At 33.0% G+C, this 14,361-nt stretch overlaps 1 protein-coding gene across 1 annotated transcript; it reads left to right on the top strand.

Moving 5' to 3' along the window:
- Positions 1–720: 720 nt before the first annotated feature.
- LOC145642390 (uncharacterized) lies at positions 721–5,809 on the top strand. Its single transcript, XM_081693558.1, has 4 exons — positions 721–1,434; positions 1,523–1,638; positions 3,900–4,143; positions 4,282–5,809. The coding sequence occupies exons 1-4, from the start codon at positions 1,048–1,050 to the stop codon at positions 5,611–5,613; spliced, it is 2,079 nt and encodes a 692-aa protein (XP_081549684.1). The 5' UTR covers positions 721–1,047; the 3' UTR covers positions 5,614–5,809.
- Positions 5,810–14,361: the final 8,552 nt, after the last annotated feature.

The following is a 14,361-nucleotide window of genomic DNA, read 5'->3' as shown; positions in this document are numbered from 1 at the left end:
AAAGTTACATATGTAGTATTCCATATAAGAAATTAAAAATGGAAAGAATAAATGAAAATATAATACTACGTATTAATTAATTACACTAATTTGCGCGTAATTTTCTAATTTTTTTTACCATGTCATACCAAGGTGCATTTTTGTAAAATCTTATCAACTCGCCGCTTGTGAATCACCCACAAACTGGTTAATTAATCAATCTTAATTTTTTATTTTTTTTTTGAGAAATCAATCTTAAATTCTTAATACACCCTCTTAAACTTTTGAAACTTTGATTAAGAAAAAACTTAAACAAAGGAGTGTTTGGTCAGTGTATTTTTTAAATTGAAAACGGATTTTTATTAAACCAATATCGTTACCGTGTGTTTGATTTGAAAGCATGGGTAATGATTATCGTTACCTAAAGGACTCCTCATTTGTTACCTCTAAAAAACTTGGGATAACATATACATTTTCCATAGTTAAAACAAACAAATAAAAAAGTAATATGGAGTACTTAAATGATTCATTTTCTCCTCTTATTTGTTTCCTTTCTACTCCGTTTTTATTTTACGAACCAAACGCCCTCTAAATGAGGTCCACAAGGTTTTTGACGTGGGGCTTAGCTAATCAAAACGCGCCGGATTTAACCCTATTCCAATAAACCCTAATTAACCTTACAACTTCACGTCCGCCACTCTTTCGCTGTATAAATACTATTCTCTCTCCTCCCTTATCATCTTATTTTGGAGTTTCCGAACTACGGCTGCGGGTTCCATTGCAGATTTCTCATTTTCTCTCTCCTCAATCTCTCTCTTCTTTCCACCGGATAATATTCGCCGATTTTATCCTGGAGATTTTGGTTTTGGTCGATCGATTATTCTTCTGAGATTTCTTGGAAATTTTGTTACGATTTGACGAACTTTTAGCTTTTGATCTAGGGATTTGGATTTCATAATTTATTACTCCGTATTTCGATTAAATTTTTTTTAAAGCCGTGCCATTTTTTGGTGGAATTTTCGAGGAATTAAGTTGTTAGGGTTTTGAATCTTAATAATCAGAGCAGAGATGGCAGATTCGAAAAGGCAAGAATCGATGAACAGCGACAGAATCAATGGAGAAGACGATTTCCGACGATTTAACAGCGATGAGAATGTTGAATCGGAAGAAGCGAGTTCGACGGTTGAATCTTCGGTCGGAAATTCAACGGCGAATGGTATTAGTAATGGATCAGCAAGTTTGGCGGATCGATTGGGAGAGATTTTAGTCGATGAAAGTAATGGAGACCTTCTGCTTCAACAGAGTGATAGGGAGAACAATTTTTTGCAGTGGCTTCAAGCTTTGGATGTGCAGCATATGGGCGCTTGTCGTGCCGATGAGAGGTTGAAGCCTTTGTTGAAGGCGAATGCTTCTTCCGGTGCCGCCGAAGATCGACTTCTCTCTCATCTAAGTCAGGTGATTGTTGAACTTGAAAAGTATACACTAATGAATGCTGAAATTGAATTCTAATTTTAGGTTTTGATTTTGTTTGTTGAATGGACAGCACTTTGAAACGTCTGAAGTTGGGCTGCTTGCGAGGTGTTTGTGTGTTCCTCTTGTTTCAATGCGAGTTGGGAAGGTGCTCAAGCAAGGATCAATGTTGTGTCCAACTTCTGCGAGGTATATCGATCAAACTTAATGTAAACCTTGATGTTATCTGGTAGTCACATTGTGTGAGATTATATGAGTCTTGATATCTTATAGCTGGTTTAAGTTAGAATACTGTTGATAGTTGTATATATATGCATCTATGGGCTGGGCTCTGGGTGTTTTTCGAACTGTTTTGCCGGGTTTTGATTGCACATGTTACTGAATTAGAATTTTTTGTAGGCTGCTAGGAGTTATACCTTTTTTTTTTTTTTTTTTATTATGTGTAACTTGATGAACTAGAGTGATCTAGAGGTAGTCTAGTATGCATAAACTGTGGTGCTATGAGTGTGATGATGTTAATAGGTGTCTAATTTGCTTAATTTAATTGGTTTTTCATTTAAGTTTTTCTTTATATGTTTGATTGTCTCTGGTTGTGTACAAAAATTATGTTTTTTCAGGATATTCTGAGGTTTTCATGGGATCAACGTGTTGGAAACTCATTCATGCTAGAATATCAATCCAGGTCGAGTGTGTTTCGGATTGTATCCCTACTTGTGCTCTTTAAGAATTGATAGGACTTGTTATTTTAAGTGGTATAGTTCAGTACTGGTTTTGATTTTTTCTTGACTAGTTGGGGCTTTTCATTTATCTAGTTATCCCGAATAAGGTTGTCTTGGCAGGTTGTCTACCATGTAGATCAATGTCATCTTGTTAGCATACGGATTTTGGCATTATGTTGTATTGTGATTGTGATTATTTTGAGTGGCTTAATATCTTTCTTTCCTCTAATATTGTGTTGTGATTGATTGGAAAAAATAGAATTACAAGATCACTCGTGAACTGACATTATACTCTGATCACTGTTTGTTTGTATCTCTAAGGACTAACATATCTAGATGATTTTGATGTGCAATGTTAGTTTTCTTCTCATACTTCACTTATCACATGATCATAGCTCGTTTACTATGAAACTTCTTAATTATTGTGTTTATGTTATGTAAACAATCTATTGGTTTGCATTGGGGGTGGTGGTTAAGGTTTAGTGCATTAGACTTCCTTACCTTTCTAGACGGTAGCCTTATTGAGTTATCTGGTAAAATAACATTGATGTGACAAAAATTGGCTAATTGGTGTGGGTGGGAAATACTTCATATAGTTGTGAAATCTAAGTAGGGATGCTGATCCTGTATTTTATTGATGATGACAATGTTCATCCTTCCAAATGAAAATATCTTTTCACTTGTAGGTAAATTGGACGTATCTATAATGATCTCTGAATTAAGAAGAAACGAAGGTAGTTTCATACCCTAATGTTATATATAATCTGCTTCGTTTGCACTTAATATCAGGACCTTTATAGTGTGATTCTGTATTTTTTATTATTCATGGCTTTTGTATAAATATTGCTTTTATTTCAAATATGTTAATTTTGGTCTTTAGTGAACTAGTGATGCTATAAACTTTAGCAATTACTTTGGTATTCTTGATTCAAAATTTTTGATAAATTGATTCTGAACGTATTCACAAATCTTTTACTTTGTATTTTACATCTTATTCTTTGATTTTTTTAGCCTGATATAATTATTTTTATCAAAAGTTCTTTTTACTTGTTACTAAATAAGAGTCTTGATCAGAAATTTTGTTTTGTTTTTTTTTTTTTTTAAAAAATAATGGACAATGTTAAAACTTTTGCACGGATGTTACCTCTTTGTTCAAAATATAATAATATGTATTGATGCATTGCCTGGAGACCTTGTAGATTCCTGAAGTGTCCCTGTATTCATCTTTTAGAAACAGATAGTAGCAAGCCATTTCTGTTGTAATAAGCATTTTACGACCTTGTTCTAGTCTAATGAAGTATCCCCTGCTCTGTTACTATTTTTTTGAGCTCGTGATGCATGATTAGTACTTGATACAGATCTGATTGTCTGAGGTAACAATTAGCTACTTGTAGTCTACAGGGGATTTCTTTTAAATTCGGGAGGGAAAAAAAAAATAGCAGCTAAGTAGCAGAAGTAGGTCTTGGGTGAATAATATACCATTCTTAGTTCTTTTGTTTCTTGAGGGACTGATATTGAGTTTGATAGAAAGCACATTTTTCTAGTTTGCTGTTATTTTTTTTTAAAAAAAAACAAAAAAAAAATAAATTATACTTCAAGCTATTTTATATCAAATTTGTTACTGTCTCGTGTTTTAATTTTACTGTCAGAATTTGTTGGCTTTCCCCTTTTTGTGTTGATTTGGTTAAATGTAAAAAGAAATATGAAAGTCTAATTTTTATCTTGTTACAGGGGAAATTTGAACCTTGCTCTTCTTCCATCATCTGATTTGCGCATCTCATTTGTGGGAGATAATGGTCAAACTGAAAGACTGGCGACATTAAGTGATACTTCCGAGTGTTCTGCTGTGATAGTTGAGGAAATACCTGCAGATCAGTCCGGTCGATCTTTTGTAATGAAGCTTCCTGATGGAGATCCTTGTTACTTTTGGTGCTCTGAGAAATCAAAATTACTTGGTAGTGACTTGCTTTGGAAGGTATGTGAATCGTTGAATATGCTTATGTAAATTTTGTGTGCAGTAGTCATTATTTGCAGTATGTGAAAGATCAAGAGTAATTGCTATATGGATACATTGCTAATGTGGACAGTGATTTTTCTATTGGTGTTGCACCAGATGAAGGATTTGCTGAAGAGGAAACCAACATTGACTGAATTAACTGGCATAAGTGAATCACGTCTTGAGTGCTTTGCAACTCACCTTCGCTCCTATCTTGTTGGTCCCGGTGTCAACAATTTTCAAGCTTCTTCCACTGCTTTGTCTTCTCCCTGGACCGACAGAAGATCAGATAACTTTGAAGTAGATCTGAATGCTCATTCGTCAACTGCTGTGAGGCCTCTTCGTACTAGACAGTGTAGTGGTCAAACAGTGAAAGGGCACACACAATATCTAGGAAGCCTGAGCCCGCGGCCCAGTTCGTTTAAAGAAGGTTTGCCAAGGGTTCTGACTTCTTTGAGAAGTACCTCAAGAGAGAAACTAAGGCGACGTGGAGACCTCCATCTTCCAGTTGTTGACAGTTCATTCATGAATGAGCCAGTTCTGAATCTTTCTGACAAGGGGAAGTCTTCTGAAGCTTTTGCAACCAACGCAGTTTCTCCAGTGAGCTTTCTGGAATCACTTGGGAACAGCAGTCTTCCAGAGTCTTCAAGCGCAACAACTCAAATCCCTCCCATTGGCTCTTTTTTCTCTCCCTACTACTGTTGGTGTCCTCCCTGCACTTCTCCATCTGTGGCATCAATTTCCAAACTTCCGACTCCGTATGTTGAACCATTCTCACTACCACCACTGTCCACCCTATTACCAGCCACAGGATCCCACAGCATGCTCTCACAAATTCCGCCACTTGACTTGGCAAGTGTTCCATCTCTTGAATTCCCTGCCTTCTTGTCAGATCCTTTGTCAAGGCTTTCCTTTTCTACGCAAAACTCACAGTTTCAATCCTTTACACCCCTAATGTGTGACCCAATTGTGCACATTCCTGTTGTTGATGTTTGCTCTTCTGGCCAAGGGTATTTGGTGAGCGCAGGGCCTGGTATTGCAACCAGCATACCACCATTGTATCCCAAATTGGTGGGTCCAATGATCTCTGAGAGTGAATCAATGGTGGACAAAGGTGCAAGGGAGACCTTGAGGTTGTTGCTTGGAAGCTCAAGCAGCCAGTCCTCTGCCTCTTTGATGGGGGTTTTTCCTGGTGTTCTGAATGATAAGGACAAGCAAGGTTTTGTTGTTGCTGGAAGCCGAGGTCTGTACAGTGGGATCAGTGATGTTAATGCCATTGTTAACAGCTTTGCAGCAGTGGGACTAACATCAGTTTCTGAAAGGTCTGCAAGAACTGTCGGCTTGAGGAATTTTGGTAAAACCACTGCTACAGATGGTCTGGAGCATACTTTTAGCAGTGTAGATTTCCAGGATTCCACATTCATGTCCAATGAGGAGGAAACGGATTGATTGACAAGTGAGGATGATCCTTTTTGCTTGCTTCTCTTGTATTCCTGTATTTTGGACCTAGAATGGCTAAATGAAATGTAGATATAAACATAGATTCTAGGTTTTGGCGCTCTGAAATGTAATTACAGGTCTCTTGTTCAACCTATTTTGTTGGCAAACATTGATGTGAATGAATGTAAATGGTTTTGTATGTCAATATGGTCCTTCATGTATATTTTGCGTACACAGATTAAATTGATCGAGTACAACTTAACCCTTGTGGGGTGATCAGGAAACAAATATCTGTTCATATTGTAGTAAAAGCAAGATATGATATCCTTACGATTTGCAATAAATATCAACTTAGGACGCAATTAAATCAGCAGGACCAAATGCAAAAATTGGACCATAATTGGAGTGATATATAGTAACTTTGATAGTTGAAACTTTTACTAAATGGGGAGTCGAACTAGTTTTGTCCCATACTCCCATTGCGGACCACTTGAATAACAATAATTCACTCGTAATCGTATACGAGTGGTCACAACTCACGGCAAAGCTAAAAAGTGGTCCTAACTTTGTACAATTATTCTCATCAATATATTATGTAAAATGATACGGAGTACCTACAATTTTTAGGCATAATCAAATTTGGTCTACAATACTGTTTTTTGTTACAAATTTTTTCTATTTTATTTATTTATTTATTTTAATACTTTGCAACATGTTGGATTATAAAATGGGCCTTGGCTATATTGACTTAGTGAGAACAAATACGAGTAATAATTAGAGTGACCTCAAAAATATGAATCTAATCAATATTTCAAAGGTAAGTACCTTTATATTTGAGGTTATTTTATACGGAGTACGAAGTTCTTTTTTGGGTTATAAAATGGTTGTTGGTTAGAGTCTTTCTATACATTGTATGAAGGGAAGATATGTCCACCTTTTGTGTAAGGGTTAATGGCTCTCTTGCTTATTTTTTTTACCAGATTGACAAATAAAAAAAAAAAATTTGGTGTCCCTAAAAATATAATGGGTAACTTGTAAATTATTTCTAAAAAAAAATCCCAAATTTTGAAAAAATTGGTCATAACATCTACCCATAAAATCCATCGTCTAACTAAAGAAACCCTTGGATTAATGGATTTACTTAACCTAAATTACAAATATCTATAGTAACCAAACTTTGAATTAGGGCGTTTAATCGAGAGAGGCAGAGGATTTGCCAGCTCATTCCCATACAAGATCTAAGCTAATGTTGATCATTGAGATAATAATTGGGAGTAGAATTATGCATTGGACTAAATAAATTGTTTAACTATTCTAAGAAAGAAAAATCCAACGTGTCAATATCACTGGAAACCTACTATTCAATCATATTAAAGCCATTATTTTGTGCTACATGCCTAAGCCTGCGGCTAAGTAATTGGATCAGGTGTATCAATCTACTTCACACTTCGTATTTGGATTGGCAGTTACAGTAAAATCGAACATAATAATATACTGCTCTTGGGACTACTATAGTAATTATGTTGCACAGTCTCAACAAAACATGATTTAAATTTTTTGTGAAATACTACGTATTTTAAGGAGTTTGGTCCAAAACGTATATAGAGTTAAGTGTCATCAATATGCTCTATATTAAAAATTAAAAGTTAAATGTTCGTTTTAAATAAGAGAAGATTTGATTGAGATTATAAGATGTATTCACTATTCACTATGGCCTTGTTTGGCAAATGGCTGTTGGCGGTTGGCTGGTTCACTTGGCTTGTTTGACCAGCTGGAATGTTTGACTGTTTATAATGACTTTTGAAATTGGTTGTTTAAGCTGGCTGTTTATAAAAGTGTTTGGCAAATTAATTGTTGGTTGTTGGCCGTTTATTAGATAATTTGTGAGTCAACAAGTCAAAAGCCAACAAAAAAGCTATTCAAATCAACTTTTTTATTTTGGCTTTAAAGTCAGCTTTTTCGCTGACTAAAAAGCCAATTAACAAACACATTTTTTTACTGTTTGACACATAAAAAAACCAAAAGCCAAAAGCTAAAAAAAAAAAAAAAAAAAAATACCATTTACCAAACATGGCCCATGTATTTTCAGGCTAATACACCTACTTTCAAAAGGTTCAAATCAGACTAAGAAAGCGGTTGGCCCATATATAATTTCGAGTTAACACACGTACTTTTTTGTAAGTCAGACCAAGAAAGTGGCTGATTCGAAAGCATATTGTAAGTTTGAAGGATAATTAGATAAGATGGTGAATAAAGGTAGGTTTCACTTTACATGAAGCCGCAAAGATTGTAAGGTGCTCCAGTTCCGGTGCTAGCTAAGCGTCATGTGCATAGTCGTCCACAAAAAAACCTAAATAAAGCTGATAGACCGACTGTTTAAATTTAAATAATCAGCAACAAAACTTTATAATTACTTAATTAAGATCTTATATTATTGCATACACTATGTCTATGCAAGCATCACGGAATTATAGATATTTAATTACAAGTGTTGTCAGAATTTCCTTCAATAGTTAGCAACTTAAGAGCATGCACCTGAACCTCCTTATTGGTGCAGCTGCTCGTTTTACATCTTTCAAAGTTTATGATTCTCTTTTTTTTTTCTTTTTTTTTTTTTTTTTTTTTTTTTTTTTTTTTTTTGGTGCAGTTATTTAAGGACTTTTGTAATGTAGAGATAATTTGTGTTGCATGTTTTTTAACCCAAGTATACGGAGGTTTTGTCACTTCGTATTCATTTAAATAAAAAGTGGAGTACTCATTTTCTATCAGTCGATAACTACTAATATTACGTCGTAGTTGATAAATCAATTATTGCGCTAATCTAACCACTGATATGAATACCTGATTTTCACTTTAAAATCCACCAATGAAGTATATATATATATATATATATATATATATATATATATCATTTTTAAAATATCAAACAATTCTTTTGATGATATATATGCACACAAGTCATATGCTTTATACTCTAAACAATTACAAAGCGTGTTAATTAAAGTGCAAATATTATTCCCAATTAATCGAAAGGCAAAAGGCATTTTTTTTTGTCAAAAATATTTTGCAAGCACTAATAAATTTATTCTTTAATTATACTAATACACTCAAAAAATAAAAATAAAAGGTACGCATGTGCTAGAAAATATTGATTTGAAGAAATGTTGTTACTAGAAATAATTTTGCCAATGAAAATGTCAAGTAGGTTTTACAAAATATGCTTGATGATGTATGATATCTAAGTATGACTAACCTATAAGTTGACCATATTTATTTTAAGAAATATGTTGACGATAATTGTCACACATATAATATAATACTTCCCCCGTTTTCTTTTACTTGCAACACTTCCCTAAAAAGGAAATGTCACAATACTTGCAACACATTATAAAAGGAAAGTTACTTTAAAGAAAAACTATACGAAGTACTATTTTTCTTATTTAAAGCACATGGCCCACTAAATTACACTCCTAACAATCACTCATCCTATTTTAAAGTTTATTATATCAGGTAAACCCCATCTTTCTTAATTACCACGCTAAATGGTGTGTTGCATCTAAAAGAAAACGGAGGAAGTATAATATAATATTCTATATCAAATAAAATCATACAATAAAACGTTAAGTATCTCTTTGATTTTCAAAAGCTTAATAGACCAAGTAATACACCGCCTCATTTCGTGCAAAGCTTGATATAAGATGCCCTTTGTCAGTTGCAACCTCGCTATGTTAGATTGTTATCCAATGATACAATTGTTAGCTGTTGCCTAGTCATAATTTGCCCCCTTAAGAGATTTAATCAACTAAATTAATTGTTGTACTCCAAGTTAAGATTTGGATTTTTTAAAATCACTACTACTTTCTCTCTTTATTTGATAAGCAAGATTAGGGCTATTGAATTAACCACAAAAAGACAATGTTACAAACGTTCAATCTCAACGAACCTTGCTTTAATCACAACGAAAATAATCAAAGTGAACCTAGCTTAATACTTTTTCCTTACATCCTAATTTCTACATAACATAGTGACAAAAAATAGTGATGTATGTACTATGTAGGAAAAGTTTTCATTTTTGAGCATGTATCGTCGCTATACAACTCTTTATCAACCACACAAAGTAACATCTATCCACATAGAAAATGTTAATGTACGCACTAAGTAACGTTTGACTCACTTGTCGATACTGTAACCTTAATTAGATATTAGACTGATGTTTCATATTCAATTCTTAACATGTGAGGGTTTTAAAGGTGGATATCCCCTCACCTTTTCTCTTGTTTTTATGTGTCTGTTCTGCAAATAATGGACCTAAAAAAGTGAGAATTGAAGTTTTAGCAAAGTCCTTTATGTAAAAATACTTGGTATATATTATTCCAAACTACGCCGCACTTAAATAAGATATAAGAAGTGTAGTAATGAAGAGTAACAAACATACACATATACTGATCTAAACTGACAATAATTCATGCATTTAGAAACAGTGAGAATATCAGAAAATGTAGTGCAAATTCTCTGCTGAGTGGTTTGGTTCCTAGAAGGGAACAAGTGATTAACCACTAATTATAGACTCAGCTTTCATTAATTATCAGTTTATACTAAACACTTTATGCTTTGTAAAGAAAAGCTGGTGTGGCCCTATAAAATCCGTAATTAAAAGGGTGCTTAAATTCTAAGCAAACACAATTTGTTGACTTGTGATACAAATTAGGATGATAAAGCTGACCCACATTTACATTTTCTTCCTACTATTGTACGGAGTATTAATTAGGACACCATTTTTAATTAAAATGGCTTACAATTTCTTCAATTCTAGAACTTCTCTTTTTAGTTTTCTGCGGAAAATTGGCAAATTATTGGCATCATTTGCAAAAATAAACAAAATTCGTACAAGTTTCAATTAAGTGATGCATGTGCACAACGATACTGATGAACTTTGCCGGGGTTTCTGTTGAGCAACTACTCGTAGTGTACATCATTTTTATTCTTCTTGATGTAAACACCATGCCAGTTTTTGTATTGATCCATCTCTTCATTTTTTATACTTGAATTGTGATATAATTTACCGAGTATAAGTGATCAGTAATGTTCAATGTGAGTTGTTGGCTTGTCGTATTATCGTCCTCATTCAGCCCTCGTAGTGTCTATTCTGATTTATTGAACTGAGCCGAATTGAATTGAATTGAGTTGAACTGAACTGATTAGAGTTGACCTAAATTGAATTGAACTGAGCATAACTGAATTGTTTATGAGAGAATGAAATTGGGAACTGAACTGGATTGATTGGAGCTAAACTAAACTGGACTAAAAGTAAGTTGAAGAGAACAAACCCGTAGTTTAATTCTCGTAATGTACTTCTCTTTGATTTGATTTCATTGGACACAGTACATATTTTTGACCATTAATATTTTTAAAAGAAAATACAAATACATCATATGAATTTTGTAATTCACCGATAAGTTATACTCGTAAAACTTGTACTTTCTCAATCTCTTTTTGTTTGCTCTATAGTCTACTTGTTTATGAGAATTTTACGAGGCAAAAAATAAGCTAAGGGACATAGAAAGTAGTTAGTAGTAGTGCTAAAGTCAAATTGTTACGAGGTACTGTATAATGGAATACAATTACATACTCCATCTATAATAAGATTTGATAAAATAATCCATCACAATTCACAGTAATGCCCTGCGAGGCTGCGACAGTAATTTGTGTACATTCTATAAAAATTACTCTGTCGTAATTACAGTATTTCCAAACAGATGACTTTAAGTATTTCTTACAAACATTCATTTCAACTTGGTACGTTTAATTAATTTATAATGCCCTGTGACAAAAAATACATAGGGTTGGAAATCAAGTTGGGAGAATCTTTACTGCTCATAACAGTTTGAAATACGAGTATTTAAATTTAAATTTAAATTTAAATTTAAATTTAAATTTAAATTTTTATTATATTATTTTTAGATTCCTTTTGGATAAACTTATAAACACTGTTTGTAGGGGAAAAAACTAAAACTGAGGGTTGTCAATCTTGTCATGAGTACATTAAGTTAGAAATTTAGCGTGTAAGATGTACGGAGTAGTTTATTTACAGTATTTGACAAATGACCACTTTTTTGTCATATAATACGGAGTATAAAAATACTATGTATAATCTTTCAATTTCATAAATTAACCCTTTTAAAAAAAACCCTTTTAAAGTACAAAGTAAATAATTCGTAAATGTTTTCTCCTCGGATCGGATTGTTCATTATGTGGAGTTTCTTTACATCTATTTTTATTTTTTAAGTAAAGTTATATAAGCGCGTGAGTTCTTATTCAACTACCTAGCCATTTTTAAGAAATTGTATACGGAGGACGGGAGGAGTAATTAGCAATATAATGAAAATTAATAATAGTACAGTTTCTTTAAATTTCAAATTATACTCCGTATGTAAGATGTAACCATTATGAAATTATGGAGTATTCCACATATTATTGCATTAATATACTTGTACTATCTACAGTATATTTTAATCCTAATAAAACACAAAATGTTAAGGCTTCAACAGTTCAACTAGCTGAGGTCCAATCAAAATGGGAGTAGCACAAGATGATTATAAGTCAACAAGTAGTTGCGTTACAGCTGTCAACCTATGATTACAGCAAGTGAAAAAAACTAATGATGATGTACTCCTTAATGGAAATATAATTACACCTTAAAGATTGAAAAACTCACTTCCACTGTTTACTCGAGATTCCAAGTTCCTATTTTTGTCTCTTGTTTTTTTTTTTTTTTTTTTTTTTACTAAATTCATACTCCATTTTTTTGTCGTTTTGTGTATAAACCCTAGTAGCGTTAAAGGGTGTTGAAATTAAAAGTTTTAACTTAACTTATAATTGAAGAAAAAAATTAATATGCATATATTTACTCCTCTCTTATTCGTTGTTCAGTTGAGACTTGAGATCGAACTAAGTATAAGCCTTTAAATAGTACGCCGTAACAAATAGTAGTATTAAACGTTCTTAAAGTATTTATAACTTCATTTTGGATGAAATTACCTCATTAGTATAGATTGAGTAAATGAGATTTAATTTATTGCCTTAGCTTAAATATGTAATAACTTTGATATATCTTTTAAAGTGATGAATATTAATTGAGGTATTAATTTGACACACCAATATTGACATCAACTAACAATATCCCCACGCTATATAATATAAGCAATAAAAGAGTAAGAGGCTTTTTGCAAGCATATTAAGGGCCTTCGATTCACAGAAAATAACAGAACTGATTAAGGTTGAATTGAACTGAATTGAAATGAAATGAATTGTTTCTAAGAGAAATAAATTAGGATTTGAATAGAAATGAAAATAAGAACGAGAAAAACAATAAGGATGATTTAAAAAAAAAAAAAAAGGATTTACGTGGTTCAGTCAAATAGACCTACATCCACGGGTGGGGGATTCGAGAGATTCTTCACTATAATGGAGAAAGAACGAGAGAATAATACAAAGAATCCTAAATCTAATGGCTCAAAAGGTATATTCTAATTGATCAATTAAAAAGGTCCTTTTATAACACAAGGAAACCCTAATAAAAACCTAATATTATTCCCCAAGTATACTCAAATAGCCGTCATAGAAAATATATAATTTTGGAAATTATTCCTAAAATAGTTAAGCTAAAACCGGACCCAAAAACTGAAATTTCGACTAGGCATGGACGTGCCTCTTTTAGGCACGGACGTGCCTGGTGGCGGCGTACTTCGTCAACATATTTCCAGCAGCGTCAGTTCTTCGTAAAACGACCATAACTTTCTCGTTTCTTATCGGAATTGGGCATATGACTTATCGTTGGAAAGCTCTTGAACCAAACTACCACCTTCAACTTGAATCAACCCTACTAGATTTCAAGTCACAATTTAATAAATACCTCCATTTTGTGGAAAGTGAAAATTCATGGGAATTTCTACTTTCTCATGAATTTGTCAACCAAGCAAAGCCAAAGAATAAAGAATATCAATTCTTAGAAATTTTAACCTTTATGTTTTTCTTTGTCAACCAAATGACACGTTAATTTCACTTTTTATATAGTTTTCAATGCACACAAGTGTATTAAAAATTGTAAACCACATTTTATTTATTTATTTTATTTTTTTCATACAAGGAAGCAATAGAGTATTAGATGAAATTTGTTCAGTTTCTAAATATGAAATGAAAATAAAAATACATAATGAGTATTATGTTTTATACTTTTATGACACATTATTAACATCCAATCAATCTAACACCCACTTGTAGCAACTACTCCCTAGCTACTTGCACCATGAATCCATGATGCAGCTGATATACTTTTTATTAATTTTTTGTATTGGTAAGGAGGACTATGATCAAACTTCAACTATTACGGTTTTTTGATCTAGTATTTGTGGGTCAGATACTTAGGAGTAGAAAAGGGAGGGTAAGAAAATCACTACACCCAAATACCCTCACTTGACAGGATTCAAACTCCAAACCTCAACAATATGAAACAAGAGCCTTACTAGATAAGACAACAATGGTTGATAAGCAGTACCGAGTACTAATATATTGATACCTGACATAATATATTAATATTCCCACAAAAAAGACATAATTTTCCAAATGGCACAGATTTAGGAAAATTGAGGGTTAAAAAAAGGTCCACTAGTAATAATGATCTAAATTTGTTGACTTTTATATTTGTTAGTTTTCCAAATTATGAACCACACTTAATTGATCAACCGTCACTGCCTACTT

This window comes from Chenopodium album, chromosome 8, assembly GCF_948465745.1.
Source record: "Chenopodium album chromosome 8, dcCheAlbu1.1, whole genome shotgun sequence".
NCBI lineage: Eukaryota > Viridiplantae > Streptophyta > Magnoliopsida > Caryophyllales > Amaranthaceae > Chenopodium > Chenopodium album.
This window is presented reverse-complemented; position numbering and strand designations above follow the sequence as displayed.